The sequence below is a fragment of the Balaenoptera acutorostrata genome, chromosome 8, assembly GCF_949987535.1.
Source record: "Balaenoptera acutorostrata chromosome 8, mBalAcu1.1, whole genome shotgun sequence".
NCBI classification, from domain to species: Eukaryota; Metazoa; Chordata; class Mammalia; order Artiodactyla; family Balaenopteridae; genus Balaenoptera; species Balaenoptera acutorostrata.
The window spans coordinates 26,577,638-26,595,728 of NC_080071.1; the positions used below are offsets into that span (position 1 = coordinate 26,577,638).

At 35.8% G+C, this 18,091-nt stretch overlaps 1 protein-coding gene across 1 annotated transcript in view; it reads right to left on the reverse strand.

Moving 5' to 3' along the window:
- SLC38A11 (solute carrier family 38 member 11) overlaps window positions 1-15,902 on the reverse strand; it is a 51,859-nt gene extending 35,957 nt beyond the window's left edge. The window contains exons 1-7 of the mRNA XM_007183201.2: window positions 15,810-15,902; window positions 15,198-15,315; window positions 13,388-13,462; window positions 7,098-7,232; window positions 5,780-5,845; window positions 2,548-2,654; window positions 484-563 (exon numbers count right to left, since the gene is read on the reverse strand). Of these exons, the coding sequence (XP_007183263.1) occupies window positions 484-563; window positions 2,548-2,654; window positions 5,780-5,845; window positions 7,098-7,232; window positions 13,388-13,462; window positions 15,198-15,315; window positions 15,810-15,848 (620 nt within the window). The 5' untranslated portion in view covers window positions 15,849-15,902. The remainder of the gene's footprint in view (window positions 1-483; window positions 564-2,547; window positions 2,655-5,779; window positions 5,846-7,097; window positions 7,233-13,387; window positions 13,463-15,197; window positions 15,316-15,809) is intronic.
- Between the last annotated feature and the right edge of the window lie 2,189 nt (window positions 15,903-18,091).

Consider the following 18,091-nt stretch of genomic DNA (forward strand, 5'->3'; position numbering starts at 1 on the left):
TTAACACAATTAAAGAATATAATCTTAGTAGAGAATAAAGGGTGGTTTTCAAGGTGACTACATTTCATTAAATAGAGAAAAACATCCACTATATTCTTTATTCTTCTCATTTCAACCTAGACTGGTGAAAACTTTGTTAAGGACAAATCCATCTGTGAGATAGATACAGAAATTTCTACCATCTACCATTTCTCCTCCTTCTGCCATCTACCACTTCTCTACTTTGTTCCTATTTCTCACTATTCAAAATCCCTTCCTTATTTTAATTCTTTAGGCAGGCCATTAAAATAATAAGCAAACTCAGTTTAATCCCATCAGCTACTACTTAAATGTAATCACTTTCTCTCATTTTGTCAAATACTGAAGATAAATGATGCTTCTGGTACCATCATAACTTTATGTTTCTGCATTTATAATATATCATATGAACATCTGAATGATGGGCATAAATCAAATATCAACCAATGAAGCAACAAAACTTACATGTGTGGACCCAATGAAACTACCCTTGCCATTACAATTCCAAGAATCAGAGTTGTTAAAACTGTAGAAATAAGAGAGATCTGAAAAAGAAAATGTAAAGATATATGGTCAGTTTAGAATAGAGACAATTTTATTGAAAATATTAAGTGATTCACTTTTGAGTAAACTTATGTACAGTTTTTTAATTTAGTAGTTTATTCTTACAGATTGGTATTGATAATCTCAGGCAAGTAAATTCTTATCAGATCATAGTCTTAGTTCTTTTCCCCCCAAATAGAACAAGTACCAAATATGACTATTTCATAAAGGGAAATTATGTTTTCATTTTTTTCAGGTTTCATTTTAGTGTTGACTTGTGCTTTTTTCTATCTATAATTGCTTCTTGCTTCTGTTGTTATCCTACCCTGCCCCTTCCTACACAACATCCCTCCACCCACTCACACACATTTTCGGATGCCTCTGCTTTTTCCTTGCTGCTTTCTAGCTCTATTAAGTCTAGTTTTCCTCTGTGGTTTTGCCCTTTGGTCTGTGTTTCTAGAGTCTTCTCTGCTACTTCCTCTCTCTTCTGTCACTATTTTAACTGGTTACAATATAAACTGGTCTGTGTGTATATGTGTTCTTTGCACTCTTTACATTAAATCTGTGTTCTACTCTTAATTTTTTAAATGGATAAGCACAATTTAGAAATTTTTGTCTGATAAGAAAAATATAAAATTGCTTTTATTTCATTTGATTGTCATTAATCTTGTTTCCTGGGTTGTTAGTTTTTAACTAGAGAGAAGGTTCTATTATAAGTCCTCTGATCCACTCAGATATTGGGAAAGAATCCGGTCACATAGCTAGAAAGTGGCCAACGGGAAACTCAGATGCTCAGCTTGACTCCAGATCAGTGTTTCTAACTACTCTGCTTTGCTCATGGGAGATTTATTTAAATACATCAATATGACATTTTTAAGGGACACTTAGGGTCAAAATGTTCAAGTATTAGTAATATGATAGAATATTAGCTTTCTTTTCATAAATGCCTTGTCTTTTGCTCTAAGAAAGCATTTATGTCTACATTGAGCATGTGGAATGGAAAACAGTTCAGACATTTCAGAAAATTCACCAAAAAAGTCCCTTTTAATACACTTTAGTTTATTTCTGGATGCCTGTTATGGAAGGAAGGAGCATGGTCAGAAAACTCTGGAATATCATCTCCATTCTCAGCTCTACCTGGAAGGAGGGGCTTCATCACTGTGGATACACATGAAACATCACAGTGAAAAGTAAAATTAATTAACTGTTGGATTTTTCAAAATAGAATGTAAAAACACATGAATAACTTAAAAAAAATTTTTTTTTTTTTCATCAGAATGCTTGGCATAATAAGGATGCAACACCAATAATATTCTGGGTAAAATACAAACACTTCATGAGAGTAAGGAAATAAAATACAGCCAGATAAAGGCTAATGCATGCAGATATGCATATGTGGTGAGTTGAATGCATATTTGGTTGGTTTCATTAGAAATAAATCACCATTTCTCTTTAGCAATAAGAATCATAAATATTGGCCAAATTCTCAACAATTAATCAATCAAATATTGACATTTAAATTCACTGGATAAAAAATGGGCACAATAGACGTTGTAATTTACAAAAAAATTTTAAGCCAATGAAGTGATTCATTCTTACTTCATTAAAGTTAATGTAATTTTAAATTGTTTAAATGACCATCTACAAAAAATGATAGAAAATAGACTAGATTTTTCAGTAAATAGACTTGGTTTAAATAGAGTTCTTTATATTTTCTAAAATTAAAGTGTGCTGTGTCAGAGTACCTACCTTAAAAAAAGAAAAGAAAGGACCTATTTATTCCATAGTCATCAAGTATTTAACCATCAGTTCCCCCAAATAAGATAAAATATCAAACACAGTTTACTCCAATACAATTACAAGTAAACTAAAAGAAACTAAAGATGAATACTGTAATTAAGAACTTGGCCATATAGATAGTAGTTTGACAAAATTAATGCAGGTAACAAAGTGCATTTCTTTGCCTATTTAAAATGTAAAAATTACCTTTCCAAGTTTCGCTATATCTCGATACAAGGACAAAGGCAGAGTAAAGGCAACAGTGGAAAGCACAATAATGAAATGGTGACCAATAAGCAAGTTTTCAGGATCAACTAAAACACAATAAATATTATAAAGTGTTTATGAGTAACATCAGTGACACAAGTAGTCAAATATTTAATTATAAAAATGACTTAATACAAAGCGCTACATAAATGACAACAATTTTGAATAAATAAATTCCATAGAACCATGTAAAAACAGAAATAATTCACAAAAAATGTAAATACAAAATAACAAGGATGAACCTATAATTCAAATAATGTTATAATATTTTGCATTCAAATTATTTTAGTAGCCTCTGCATCAGTTTTCCTGCTTCTTCCTTCCTTTGTCCCCTTAGTGTATATTTTTAACCTAGCAACTACGGAGATCCTTTCCAAAGGCTAAAGACATTATGTCACTCCTTGTCCTAAACCCTCTAATGGCAAAACCCTTCATTTATAAAGTAAGCAACATGGGGACATGGTATGTTCTGTGGCTTTTTTTTTTCTAACTTCTGTATTCCAGAGAGACTTGATCAGTACAACTTAAAATTTCAAACCTCAAGGTTTTGATAAAAATATTCACTATATTTCTACCCTTCTATTGAGAAAGAAGTGATTTCCCTGAAGGAAAGCAGACAAAGCAACTTTTTGGATAGGGAAGATGTCATAGGGAAGCTGCTGAAACCTGGTATTCACTGCAGCCTCTTGGCTATCAAAACAAGGAAATAATAGTGTGTGTGTGTGTGTGTGTGTGTGTGAGATCAAATACAAACAAAATTTGTAAACATAAAATAAAACATACTTACAAGGATTTATATATATATATATATATTTAAAGCTGTGCTAATCACAGTATTCACTTTAGGAGCTATGTATCTATTCCAATGAAGACACTATTGTTTAAATTTTTAGCTCATATTGAATTCCTTCAGAGATCATGTGATTATACTTTTGAAATGTCCTCAGTGGTACCAAGTCTTTGTGCATTAATTTCTGCAAAATCTAAAATCTGTAGAAGCCAAGTCTGTCAAATAAGTAAGTGAATGTGGTAAAAAACAAAAACAAAAACAAAAAAAGAGAGCTATTACTCTGAAAAGTAAGACTAGTTTTCTTATATGGCTAATAAACTAACGTACAAGGAGGTTCCAAGGTGGGAATTTCAAAATGGCATAAATTATATATACACACACACACACACACACACACGTATATACCAGAATGGAAATATTAATTGTGGGTTTTTGTTTAACTCAGTCATAACTAAACAATCATCGTAACGTTGTGAGTCAAAACAATAAAACAGGAAATTCAAGTTCCAAAACCCTTGAACTCAACTATTTACATATCTCTGGTGAACATAATATGAATTTAATTATTTGTATATCTGGTCTATTTACCCTTTCAAACTGTTTGCTCTACTAATATAGTGTTATCTTATTTATACAGATGTCTGAAGTTACATGCATCCTTAAAATTCTGAAAGTATACATTAAAAAGGAAGGAAAAAAGGAAAGAAGGAAGGAAGTGTTGGAAGGATTATGCCTACTTGGTTGTCCCAAGAGAAAGAGACTATGCTATGTTTTCTAACGTTTTCCTCATACATATGTATTACTTCTTAAATAAGAAAAAAGAATTTTTCTAAATTAATAATGCTCCTTTGAAAAACTGAAAAAATAGCAAAGGAAACAAAAAATTCCCATGAATCGCACAATTAAAAGATAACCACAGTTTATATGTGAATATGTTTCTTATTTTTTCCTTATTTATGGAAATAGAAAATTTACATAATTTAGATCATATTGCATATATGGTATTATATTCTTCTCATTTTCCTTAACATTCTATCCACTCACCTAATCTCAGTTTATGAAAACAGGATTTGGAGGTTGGGGGCTATGACAGCACCTACAGATAATAGCTAACAGTGCTGGGTACACCTCCTATATGCTAGGCACTGTCTGCGTTGTCTCTCGTTTCACACCATAATTCTGTGAAGCAGGTGATACCCTAATTCATAATTTAGAGATGAGAGGCTAGAACTCAGCGAGGGCATTAACCTTCTCAAGGTCACACAGCTAGCAAGTAGTGGGTCAGTGATTTGATGCTCAAATCTCCCTGGTTTCAGTTTTCACTAAACCCTGTGAGAGGAATAGGCACAATTTCCAGTTCTATGTTTTGTTTTATTTTGTTGGCATGTCTCTAGGATAGGTGATTCACACACTAAGAGAAAAGGTGTTTTTGTATCAATTTGAAGGATAATAACAACTATAAAGTTAGGTGACTATGAAATGGGGATTATGTGGCTTGGACGAGGAACTCTTCGAAGCAAAAAGACTCACATCTCTGAAGTATTCAAATAGCCATGATACGGTGAAAGGATGAACAGGGAGTGGCGTTGTGGCACATGCTGAAAAGGTCTGCTTAAAATGTTCATAGCGGCTTTTTCAGAATCAAGCCAAACAGGAAACAACCCGAATGTCCCTTAACTGGATGATAGATAAAATGTTTATATCCATATAATGAAATAATCCTCAGCAATTAAAAAAAAGAACACATTACTAATAAACCCCAAAACATGGAGAATCTCAAATGTACTATACTAAGTGAAAGAGGCCAGACCCAAAAGGCTAGCTCCTATAAGATGCCATTTATTTGACATTCTGGGAAAAGCAAAAGTAGGAAGAGAAATCAGATCAGTGGTTCCCTAAGGCTGGAGATGAGAGAAAGTTTGACTACAAAGGGGAATGAGGAAAATCTGGGGGGATAATGGAATGGTTCTGTATTTTGATTGTGGCTGTGGTTATATGACTATATGCATGTGTCAGAACTCATAGGACTATATATTAAAAAGGGTTAATTTTACTATATTAAATTATACCTTAATACAAATAATGGGGACAAAGATTAGCTTGCTTATTTAAGAAATGATGTAGTATAAACAGTACATGAAAAAATGATACTACAGAGAGTTAGTGATACATAAGATATTTAAAATATAAAGTATTTTAAACAGATAAATTAGAACTAAACTATATATAAAAGGAGATTAATACTTTAGGATCAGATTGGATCATGGATATTACTGGATATTTGAAGTCATCCAATTCTTCCACTTGCAAATATTTTATTTTTAAATTATTATGAATCACATTAACTATGAAAAACTATATAAAATAAATATACTGACTTACCTCCAGGGATTCTTTGGAAAACTTTGCTCAAAGTATCTCCAGTTATTATGTTGTAACTTATCATAGCTAAACACATAATTAAAACAATACAGTCACCAACAAGCCATCACATATTTCATCTTGAATATTTTGAAAGTAATCAGTTATCACTTCCCAAATACTGGCATAGTCTACTTTCAAATATATATTGTGATTACAAATATGTACAACTTTAAAAATAACTAGACAGCAGATTTGTGGGAGAATATTAGTTTGTATTACAAAAAGATTTTCACTTCACAAATTGATTCTTTCCAGAACATCTTTAAATAATAGTGAGTTTTGGTAGTCATTTAAAATGCAATTTGTTTTGTTATTAAAGTTCAGTTTCCAAATACTCTTTAGGAACACATATTTTGCTCAAAGTGAGGAACAATAATAGAAAACTGTCAAGGCTCCAAAATATCACATTTGAAAAAGTAAGATTTTGGAGAAATATATTCTTAGCTTTCTGTAGAGACAAAAGAAACTAGTTTGGGGGCTTCCCTGGTGGCGCAGTGGTTGAGAGTCTGCCTGCCAATGCAGGGGACACGGGTTCGAGCCCTGGCCTGGGAAGATCCCACATGCCGCGGAGCGGCTGGGCCCGTGAGCCACAACTGCTGAGCCTGCGCGTCTGGAGCCTGTGCTCCGCGGCGAGAGAGGCCGCGGCGGTGAGAGGCCCGCGCATCGCGATGAAGAGTGGCCCCCGCTTGCCACAACTGGAGAAAGCCCTCGCACAGAAACGAAGACCCAACACAGCCAAAATCAATCAATCAATCAATCAATCAAAAAAAAAAAAAAAAAAAAAAAACATACGCATCTGATTCAAGATCCTCATTAAAAAAAAAAAAAAAAAAAGAAACTAGTTTGAACAATAGCTTCTGTATTACTAATTTTGAAAATGAAGTCAATTTGGCCATTGATGAACGTTAACATTTTGCTTATTTAAGAAGTGCTAGGTGCAAACTTTAAATAGCATGTTGGCCTTGGACATGACTTCCACAAATCCTTAGGTTTTCAAAAAAATTTTAGCCTTAGAAGAAATCTATCATTCTACTTTTCATCAAAGTAGGGAATCACAAGCATTAACTCAGTGAGAATCACGCTCACTTTATTTCAATGAAATACTCAGAAAACTGACCAAAAGGAACAGAAAACAAGGAAAAATGGCTAAAGATAAACACTTAATGTGAAAAATATTTCAACTACTGGTATTCTTTAATGACTATTAAAACTATTTTATTCAGAAATGGCTGTTTATGAAAATACTTACAATATTCAATTTCACATTCATCCTTACCTATGAAGGGATACAAAAATTGTAGAACAGAGAGTAGGAGATATCCTGGAAAGCCAAAAGTTTTATTGACCAAAGACTGGTAAGTGTCTGTCCCAGAGAGGGCCCCTCCTTTTATCAATAAAACAAGGGAAAAGTCTGTGGCAAAAATAACCATTAAACAAATGTCAGATTACATTTAATACAATTTTTTTTTTCAGTGTTTTGACTTAAAGAAAAAAAGAACTTTAAAGAAGAGTTTAATGCTACAGTAAATTAGCATGGCAAGTCTTACTTTCTTTTCGTAAAACTTTCTCTTTCATAAAACTGTACTGTTTCCAGTTATATATTTTTCAATCGAGATGCAAATAGACTTCATATATCCATGCAATAAACTGGACAGATGAGGGTATGCAGACTAGAGTTAAAGCTTCAATTTTCCATTTTACTTTCTTAACCTAACCAGTGCGACGACTATTAACAGGACGTGGCCCAATTGTCCAAGCAACAGAATGTAGGTAATCCAACATCTCATAGGCGTTCAACACGTGAAGACCGAGAATAAAACGTGCTGGAAGCATTCAGAACAAAAAATAGATTTAGGAGAGTCAGATCATTTGTTTTATAACAAAGTGCAACTAGTAACTTTATAGCTATTATGGTTTACTTTACTATATTATTATTATAGTTAAGAGAGCACTCTAAGAATTTTTTGAAATTTACATTTTAGAGATTTAAGTTCCACTTTTTTTTTTTTTAAACAGAGATGGCCAATTTTCTTTTTGTTTATTTATTTATTCATTTGGCCGCATCGCGTGGCTTGTGGGATCTTAGTACCCTGACCAGGGATTGAACCGTGCCCTTGGCAGTAAGAGCTCGCAGTCCTAACCACTGGAACGCCAGAGAATTCCCAAGTTCCACTTTTGGTGTTGAAATTGAAGACACAAATATACAGAAAATATATAATTAAAAGTCTCTTTCATTTAACCCAATGTTTTTTGAACACCTAGTGAATGACACTGCAGTTGTACTGGGTACACAGCTACACAGAGGGTGTGATTCTTGCTTTTTCTTTTTTCTTGCTCATGCTTCCATCACAGGTGAATTTTTTATCAAGTTATTTGGAAATGTACTAGAATACAAAGAAGAAAATACAAATCATTGCAATGTCATTTCCACCTTGATTCCCCACCCCCAGTTCATTGAAACTTCTTTTAACAAGTTCATCAATGAGCTCCAAGTTGATAAATCCAATTGATATGTCCTAAATATTAATCATATTTGCTTTTTCAGTAGCATTTTCCTCCTGTTTACCATTCCCTTGTTTCTCAACCATCCTCCCTTGGCCTTTCTGACATCACTTTCTCTTGGATTTCCTCCTACCTTTTGGGCAATTTATATTTAGTTTTTCACGTTTCTTTAACTCTCTTCAAACCCTGGATTCTTGGACTTTTTCCTCACTCTTCAAGATGTCCTAATGTGATCTTATTCATGGCCATGCTTTCAATTTTCAGAAAGATGTTAGTAACTCCCAAATTTGTACCTCCAGCCCAGATTCTTCCAAAACTCCACATCTCTACATCTAGCTGCCTAATAAACATTTTACCTTGAAGACCTCATAGGCATCTTGATTTTAGATGTCCAAATTATAATTTATATATTTGTTCTGGAACCTGCTTCTGCATTCATATTTCTCCAAACTGTGAATAATATCAAGAGAAACTTGAGAATCACACTAGACTTCTCATTATCCATCATCACCTTCTATTTTCCTTTGGTCACTAAGTCCATTAACTACTGCATTATAAATTATTCAACTATATCTCCTCACTTCTAGTCTCTAACCTGTTTTATTTTAGGGCTTAGGCCTTTATCATTTCTTGCTCGGATTACTGCAAAAACTCCTATTAGTTCTCTCATCCACCACCCCCTCCCTACTAAGACTTTCTTGACATCCCCCCTCTACCAGATGAATCTGACCACAGCATAAATCTGACCACGTTTTCTGCTTAAAATCTTCTCGGGGAATCCTTTGATGCCTCTGGATAAAAAACAACTCTTTTTCATAATTTTTTTTCAGAAAAAAAACTGTTTATTAGCTGTGGGCTCTTGGATGAAGGACTCTGAACTTACTTTTCATCTGTAAAGTAAGGCAATACCCCAACCTTGAAGAGTCTATGAGGATGATGATGTTTAAATGCCTACCACAATGCCTGGCATGCTATGGAGGCTAAATGAATGAGAACTCGCGATATTTTTAGTTATCTTCTATAGGCTGCGTGTTGTGGTGGACAAACATTGTATTTGGAGTCTGATGATAATGATGGTAACAATGATAACAACCACAAAAACACTAGCAAATACTTCACAACACTTTCTGTCTGCCAGACCTTTTTCTAAATGCTTTATGTATAATTAACGTGTTTAATCATCACAACAGCCCTAAGTAGGTGCCATTATGATCCCCCATTTGATAGATGAGAAAAGTGAGGCACAGAAGCTTAAGTAAATTGCTAAATTTCACAGAGTAAAGGAGAGACAGGACTCAGACCCTGGTAGTCTAGCCCCAGAATCCATGCATTTAACCAAAATCTCAACTCTGTTGCCAGTAACTGCAGACCTTGGGCAAATCATGTTAACCTACTGAAGTCTCAATTTCCTCCTCCATAAAAAGTAGAACATGAATACCTACTTTATGGAGTCAGAAGGATTAAGTATAGTGGCTGCATTATGCTTAGCATCTAGCCGGTCTTCAGGAAATGGTAATGATTATCATTACATGGGAGCCTTCATAAATGCCTCTGCAAAACCTCTCTAACTTCATCTCTTTCCACTTACCAACATCAACCCTATAACTTCAGCCAGGCTCAATCACTTACATAGTTCTCTTTTGCATTTCCACATTACCATCCCTTCCATTTTCTTTGCTCACTCACATTTTTTCATAAACAGTCAGTGAAGCTGTCTTTTCCTCCCCAAAACATGTCTGCTCCTTCAAGGCTGGGTTAAATGCCAGTATCCCTATTGTCATGCACATATTTGTATTATGGTATTTTTCATGAAGTATTAGAATTATGTGTTTTTTTTTCTGCCTAACATACTACATTGTGAGCTTCATGTGGGCAGGAATAATGCTATAATTGCTATACTATCATTGTTATCATTGTTATAATGGCAGCAGTGTAAGTAAATATCTGTTGAATGAATCAGTGATCAATAAAGCAGGATTGCTAGGTGTCTATATACCTGATTCAAATTTAATGAGATAAATGACTTAATAAATATATTTAAAAATATTCTGCAAGCACAAATGACATAGTAATTCATCCTACATCCTTTGTTTAAAACTAGGAAAAGCTTCACAAAAGAGTTGAGTAGTGCCTTGAACGATAAACAGGATTTCACCAGGTAGAGAAGAAAAAAAAAATGTCAAGCAGGGGGACTACCCATGGGAAGTCAGTGTGAAGGTATATTCTATATGTGGGTAATGGAATAGTCCAGAATGGCTAAAACATAAGTCCCACACAGGGCAGTGTCGGTGACAGGGTGAAAGAGAGGTCATATTAGTGGGAGATAAGACCAGAAATGCAGACTGCGGCCGAACCATTTAAAGAATTTAAATGCAATAAATTTTTTTCTGTTGTCATTATAGAGTCTTGGAACGTTTTGACTGGGGGAATATCAGATCAGGCTGAGGTTTCATAAAGATAACTTTTGCAGTAATATGGAGGACGGATCAGAAAGCAAAAGACACATGCTAAAGGCAGGAAAACTAAATAGCAACTTATTGGCCAAGGAAGAGAATCAGTGAGGACTGGAGTAACAGGGGGTAACCAATTTCATAGATGTTGTAAAGTTTTGGTGAAGAACTGTATGCTTGGGATGAGACTGCTGAATTGTATAACAGTTCAAAATGTACTGCCTAAAAGTAACAATTTGCTAAGAATTTAGTCAATAACAAATGCTATACGGGCTATAGATAAAGCTCTCAAAAGTTTTAGGAATCTCAAATATCACTATAACATTTTGATCTCCCTTTAAATGTACTGTATGCAAATTTTAGATAATCCATGAATGAGTGTATGTTATTTAACAGGAAAATTTTCTTTTACATCATTATGCATACTTGGACAATAAAAATTATTTTACTCTAATCAACAAATATGAGAACCTTAAAGTAAATTAAAATAAAATCATTTGTTGTAAATATTTACAATTCTTTCTTGTTCTCCAACATTTCACAAACATGAAAACAGAACTTAGAAACACTACTTGTTGAACTGGACATAACTCATTAAAAAGACAAAGGCCTTAAAAAGACAAAAGAATAATTGTAGAGACAAACAACTGTATAATTACAGTGTCAATTTAAAGAACAATTCAATATTATAACCCTACTTGTAGATTTTGCTCTTAAAAGCCTAATTAAGGAACAAAATGAATCACAGTCTATTTTTTGTCTGTGTGGTCATCCTTAATTTATCAAAATTATTTAAGGATTTTCATCATGCAGCCAAATTACTGAGTAACTAATTTCCACTGATTAGTTGCAATATATGACTTTGCAAAGGACTGCTCACAGACATTGCTGTAGGTTTACATATAGCATCAGCTGAGAGAGTTATTCACATTATGATCTATGTATGCATAACGTGACTTGGCTTTAAGAAACTATTCATTCTCCTCAATTATTGATTGAATCCTTAGGTGATATATGTTTTTAAATGCTTTCTGTCTACTGGTTTACAATGTGTGTACATGTTCATAATGCACTTAAGCCATGGTTATTATGCCTGGGAGGAAATTATTTGTCAGTACTGATTGACTGGAAAACAGGAAATTAAAAACGACAAGCGTAAATCCTCGAATAGGGTTTTTTAGTGTGATAAATGTGCTCATAAATAAAATACACTTTTTAAACACCAGCAACTCCGAATAAGCACAAAGACACAGATTCCACATTACTAAATTATGGGTCTTAAGCTACAAATTAAGAGCTGTAGAAGCTAAAAGCATCTTAGGTTTAGGGAGTGGTGGGTGGTGAGAAGAAAGCAGGGAGGAAGGGAGTTGAGGGCCTCTGCAGCTCTTACTTTGGCATCTGCTGCATGCTTTACTTTCTTCCTCAGCCTGAGGAAAAACAGCTGAGTTACAGGCTGGTTTTGGAAGCCTGAGATTTTATGAGGGATGGCATCTTAGTCAGAGTCTCCAGAAGTAGAGCTGAGACAGAGATTCTTGGGCAAGAGGTTTGACGGAGTGCTCTTAGGAGAAGGGGAGTGAAAAGATAGGGCAGGGGAACAGCTCACGAGGACTCGATCTTGATCTCGGGGGAGAGCAGCTGCAGCCCAAGCCCTGCAGTGGTGGCGTCTGGAGCTCCAACTGCCCGGCACGTTGGTCCCTCCCGGAGGCAAGGAGGACAGCTTTGGGGTTTCCGTTAGTCAGTCTTTGGGGAAATGGTGGCTGGGGTTCATAACCTCACAGGAAGGTGATACTGTTAAGGCCCAGGTCGCCACTCTGGAGCAGGAGACAGCTGAGGTGTTTTGTATTAACTGGTAAAGGGCATCTAGCAGCCCCCTAGCAGCAACCACTGCAGGGGGTGTCTGTTTGTGATTGCTGCCTCTTTCACAGTGATACTAAGGTAGAGGAAAGACCTTGTGTTTGCCTTGAGGTGAACTGGGGGGACGACATCTTCTCTTCCTCACAACAGGAAGAGAAGATGATTAGGAGTTGTAAAGCCTGCACTTAGACGGGGGAATGGGTGTGAATGAACATGTTACACGGAAAGCGGGAAGCAGAACAGAAGTGATACAGAAGCACCTTATTGCTGCCCTCATTGAAGACAGCGGCAGGCAGGAGGCTGGGCAGGCAGGGTGAGGTGGGGAGGGCGTGGGGATCCCTGCTGGTCGAGCACCGGGGCTCTTGGTGCCACCTGCACAAACAGAGCTCAAAAAGGTTGTTCATCTGTGTGCACCTGCCCGAGGTTTTTGTGGGAAAGGAATCCCTGATGTCTGCATTTTCAGAGTACGGTCTTGGCCTTAATCAGTCTTTAAAGTGACTCCTCTATCTACCACGTTTGGCATAAAGTGAAAAGGCACATGAAAAGGATTTAGGCTTGGTACTATATAATGCTTTTCTAATCTGTTCAGAGGATTAGCAAGAAAAGTAAATCTCCTCAGACATAAATGTTTAAATTCTTTAGGATTCTTTGATGCACTTTTTAATTAGGAAATTCAATTACAGGGCGTGTGTGTGTGTTTGTGTAAAACAGTCATTGCATAATTTAAGTTGCAGGAATAAGCAATTATATAGTATTTTACCTGTGACATATGAAACCCAGAATAAAAGCAATATTCCCAGAGGAAAGCCAGCTTGCTTCATTGAATAAGGCAATCCTAGAAAAAACATAAAATGTCCCACCCATCACATTAATAAAACATATGGAAACACGGAAGTTTTCCCCCAATTTCTGTATATAATAGGCTAAGTAAATTGACATATTTATATGACATAGTTGTAAACAGTATATATGAATACTAAAATTAAATGTTAGCATATTAATACCTATTTCAGAATAAAATGTTGTCAGTTAAGGGCATGTCAAGAGAGCAAGTTTATGAGGTGGAAAAATAAGAATAAGAAAGCATCAAATGAAAAACAGATGACAGTTCACACAAATAATGTTCCCTTCAGGGTGAGGGGGACATATGACGTACAATATGTGGAGAGTAATGACCCAGAGTTCTCCTTATGTGCTGGCCGGGAAAGCAGAGATGATAATAAGAGTATAGAAGGGTTATGAGATATGAAGAAAGACCAACCCTGGGGTCAAAATGGGCAACTCCGTAGGAAAAGGAGAGGAAAATGAGAAGGCAAAAGTATTTTTTATAAAGCTGAAAGGAGTATGTAATGTTATTTCTTATGAATCTTTTTTGGAAATGGGCAATTTTAGATTATGGACAATGAAACATGTAAAATAAAATGTACTTAAAATAATTCCACCCAAAATATTTATTCTCTGAAAACTTTCCCCTTTCAAAAATCTGCTGAGCCTAATTAAGAAGTACTTTTTAAGTTGATGTGAATCAGCTTAAAGTGTTCATATCAGGAATTAACTCTGGAATTCGGCCTACACCTCTATGGAGGCTGAATTTCAAAAAAGTCTTTGCGCCTACTTGCTACTACTTTGTCTCAGGTTCCTACGTTTTATTTACCATTTGAAAAAAACAATTTGCCTGTATATGGAAAGTAAAATCAAGAAATACATCAGCTTGTGAAAGTTAAGAAAAGTAACTCAATCCAGGTGACTGAGACTAAAATGTCATAACTTTACAGGAAAAAGTAATATTCTCAATGCGTATTTGCAGGATTTTGTTTTGTCCTTGCTTTTTCTTAAATTGGATGTTTCAAATAACAAAAGCGCTGAAAAAATAACTGCCTTCATTATTATAATGCAACGCACTTAATTTTTTCAGAACTTTTCCTTTGCTTCAAATTGGGAAAATATGAGCTGCTCATTTCTTTCGATCCTGATTATTTGGCTCCTTTGTTTTAAAAAACCATTTCTATTTATTGATTAAATTATATTTACAATTGATATATCATAATAAGTTTGTACTTTAAAATTTAACACTCTATAAATGGGTAAGGAAATATTAACGTGGATTTGATTTTTCACGACTGTTATGTTTTCACATTAAACTTTTGTATCTCCAATATTTGCAAGTATCTGGAGGTTCTACACCTCTAGAAGGTTATAGAAAGGTGATTCAAGTAACGGTTGGCCACTCCAGGAACAGGGAAAAAAGTAAATTAGGTAACATTATCACTTGACCATGCAGCCTATGAAAAAAAAATTCAGCAATCTCCCATCTGCAGCTCCACCTTGATCTATCACACATGGAGGGTGCTCTCAAACGTGGAAAGAGTGTGAATCACCACCCCATTTTTAGTATAAGAGAGACTGATGTGTGCACATTGTTACACTGGAAAAAAAGGAAGGCCTTTATGAAAAACAATTACCAATTTTATCATGTAAGATTTTTTCCTTTAAAATTATCCTATGAATACTAGCAACATAATAAGTGTCTTAAATTTGGCCTTTTCACTGAAAATTAAAAAAAAACTTACCTATTATACCAGATCCTATAATCGAGTTGACAACATTAAAAACAGCAGCAGACTGACGACAAGTTTTCCCTTTGTGCTTATGTTCAGAAACGAGGGTTTCTCTGTCATCTAGATGGCTCTATTTTAGTATATAAAAGTGCAATTAAATAAATATTTAACTAGCTCAAAAATTCAGAAAATTGTAAGACAAATACGCAATTTAGGAGACTAACGTGATATTAGTAATAATAATAACTAATGCCAATAACGATAAGAAAATGAGGATAATAATAGAGTAACAACAATATCTAGTAATTCAAACAGAGCTTGTGAACAAACTCCATCCTAAAATGTCCTGATTACAGCTGCGCCAAGTTCGTGGACTACTGCATGAAATCCTAGTACTCTAGGATCTCTTAGAGAGCAAAGGATGTGATTTTTGTGAAATTAAAGGGGTTATATTGAAAAGTGCCCGCTATGGAAAAAAAAAAGATCAAGGCAAAATTTCTTTTTTCTCCTGGAGAACCTTCTGTGGTGCTACATCAAGACGCCGGGTGAAGGTAGCTGAACGCTGTTGCAGGGTGAACGAAACTTGCAATGACCTGCCTTCAGAACCAGCCCCAGTCTCGTTACCTGTGGCGGGATGACGGGCCGCTGCCCCTGGTAGCCCATGGCTGCACCCGGGTCCTCGGCAGGTGGGAGGTTCGCGGGCGCGGATACTAGACTCGCCGGAACAGCCTTCTCCGCGACCTCCAAGCCCGGGGTCAGCGCGCGGCGGGCGAGTTGGGTGGAGAGGTTTCGCGGGCCCCCTTGGCCCCACCTCCGCTGCGCGGGCTACGCGGACTGCGCGGGCTGCGCGGGCTGCGCGGGCTGCGCGAGCTGCGCGGGCTGCGCGGGCTGCCGCCCCAGCTCACTTGGACGCCGCGGCTGAGGCGATTTCCCTCGGAGGTTGCCGAATACGCCTTCCTCCTGAGGCGGAGACGCTACAGGGTGTTTCTGATTCGGGCAGCCCTCTTTCCCCGCACCTCGCCTTTTTTTCCTTTTTTTTTTTTTAAACCTCCAGCTGCGGCCTCTCTCCCCTCGCCTCCCACCCAACCAACAGCTGCAAAGTACAATATGTTCCGTCCACGTTGACTTGCTCAGATTGTACAGAGTTAAGCTGGCCTTATAGTCCATTACCAAATTAGCTGCTCCTTGGCTGGAGTCTGACGTCCAGGTAAGAACGCACTAGCACACCTGTTCCCATGGAGCATCTTTTCTATTACTACCTCCTCCTGCTCGCTACACCGATTTCTGTCAGAGCTGACAGATGAAAATGTAGGACTGTTAAATGAAAATGTAGAACTGTTAAAAAACTTTTCTCGAGTTTTAGCAAATTTGATTACTGAGCATGCTTTGGTCAAATGTTTCCGGGTGACTTTTCAGAAAAGGAGACTTGGAGAAAGGAAAGGAAGATGGAGTCAGGTAACGAACCTTAAAAAAGTGGCGGGATGGGGTGTCAGGGGATGGGGAAGGAAAGGCACTTAGAGTATCTGAGCTAGAAAGAATCTGAAATGACCATCTGTTCACCCCTCTTACATTACAGGTGAGGAAGCAGGCCCAGAGAATATTCAATCACAAAGAGACAGAATACATAGAGAACAGTTTCAAGGATAGTTAGAGCGGTAATATAACACAACATCTGCTTATCAAATAATTCAAGTGGTTCTTTTTTCATAAACATTTATTTAAAATTATGAAGCATTTAAAAAACAGAAAAACCTAAAGAGAACTGTAAACTTCATATACTCTCCACTATCAAAGTAACAAATACTAATATTTTGTCATATTTTCTTCAAATTGCGAAAATAAACATTTAATGTCACAACAGAAACCCCTTTGCCCTTCCAAATTCCTTTCCCTACGTTGCTAGACTCATCCAATTCATGAAGTTTGTGTATATCTTTTGTATTCATGCTTTATATTTTAATTCATTCATTTGTAGCCATAAATGATATATAACAATGATTTGAGTATGTTCAAGATTTACAAAGATGGTCCCATACGGCACTATTTTCCTCCTAGCATTATTGTTGTTTACCCAGTATACTGTTTTCAAGATGTGTTATATAGATTCATGCAGATACAGTATATTCATTTTATCTGTGTCACTGTTCAGTTAGCCATCCTCCTACAGAAAGACATTAAGATTGTTTCTAATTTTTTACTCTTCTGGAGCATATTAAATGACAGTTTCTCTAGAAGTAGAATTATGAGGAAGTAGTTCATGCATATTTTCAACTTCACTAAATATTTCCAAGCTGCTCTACAAATTGATAGCCCCAATTATATTTCCACCAGCAGGCATGGAATTCTGCTCTGCACTTTTAACATCAGGACTTAGTTTCTTTTTAAGTTTTGATGTTGTGATGAACTTTAAAATGGTATATAAATATTGTATAGATATGTATTTTCTTAATCTATAGTGATGTTGAGGATCTTTTTGTAATGTTTAATGAATATAATTAAATATTTTGGTTATCCTCTTTGTTAATTTCATTTTTTTTTATCCTTTGCCCATTTGATTTGATTGTTAGTCTTTTTCTTATTGATCTGTAAGAGTTATTTGTATATTTGGGGGGCCAACTGTATGTCAGTTACATATTTTATACATATCTTCTTCCAGCTTCTTTCTTCTAAAATTGTGGTATTTTTTTCATGCAAAGTTTACAGTTTTGAAATATTTAAAATTAGTAATCTTAATCCTGATACAAGTACATTAAAAGAAAGAAAATTATAGCCCTTTCACTAAAAAATATAGATTCAAAATCCTGAATAAAATGGATTGAAGCTAACAGTGTATGAAAAAGCTAACAATATCATGACCAAGTTGAGTATACCCCAAGTATGAAAGGATGGGTTAGCCCCCAAAAAAC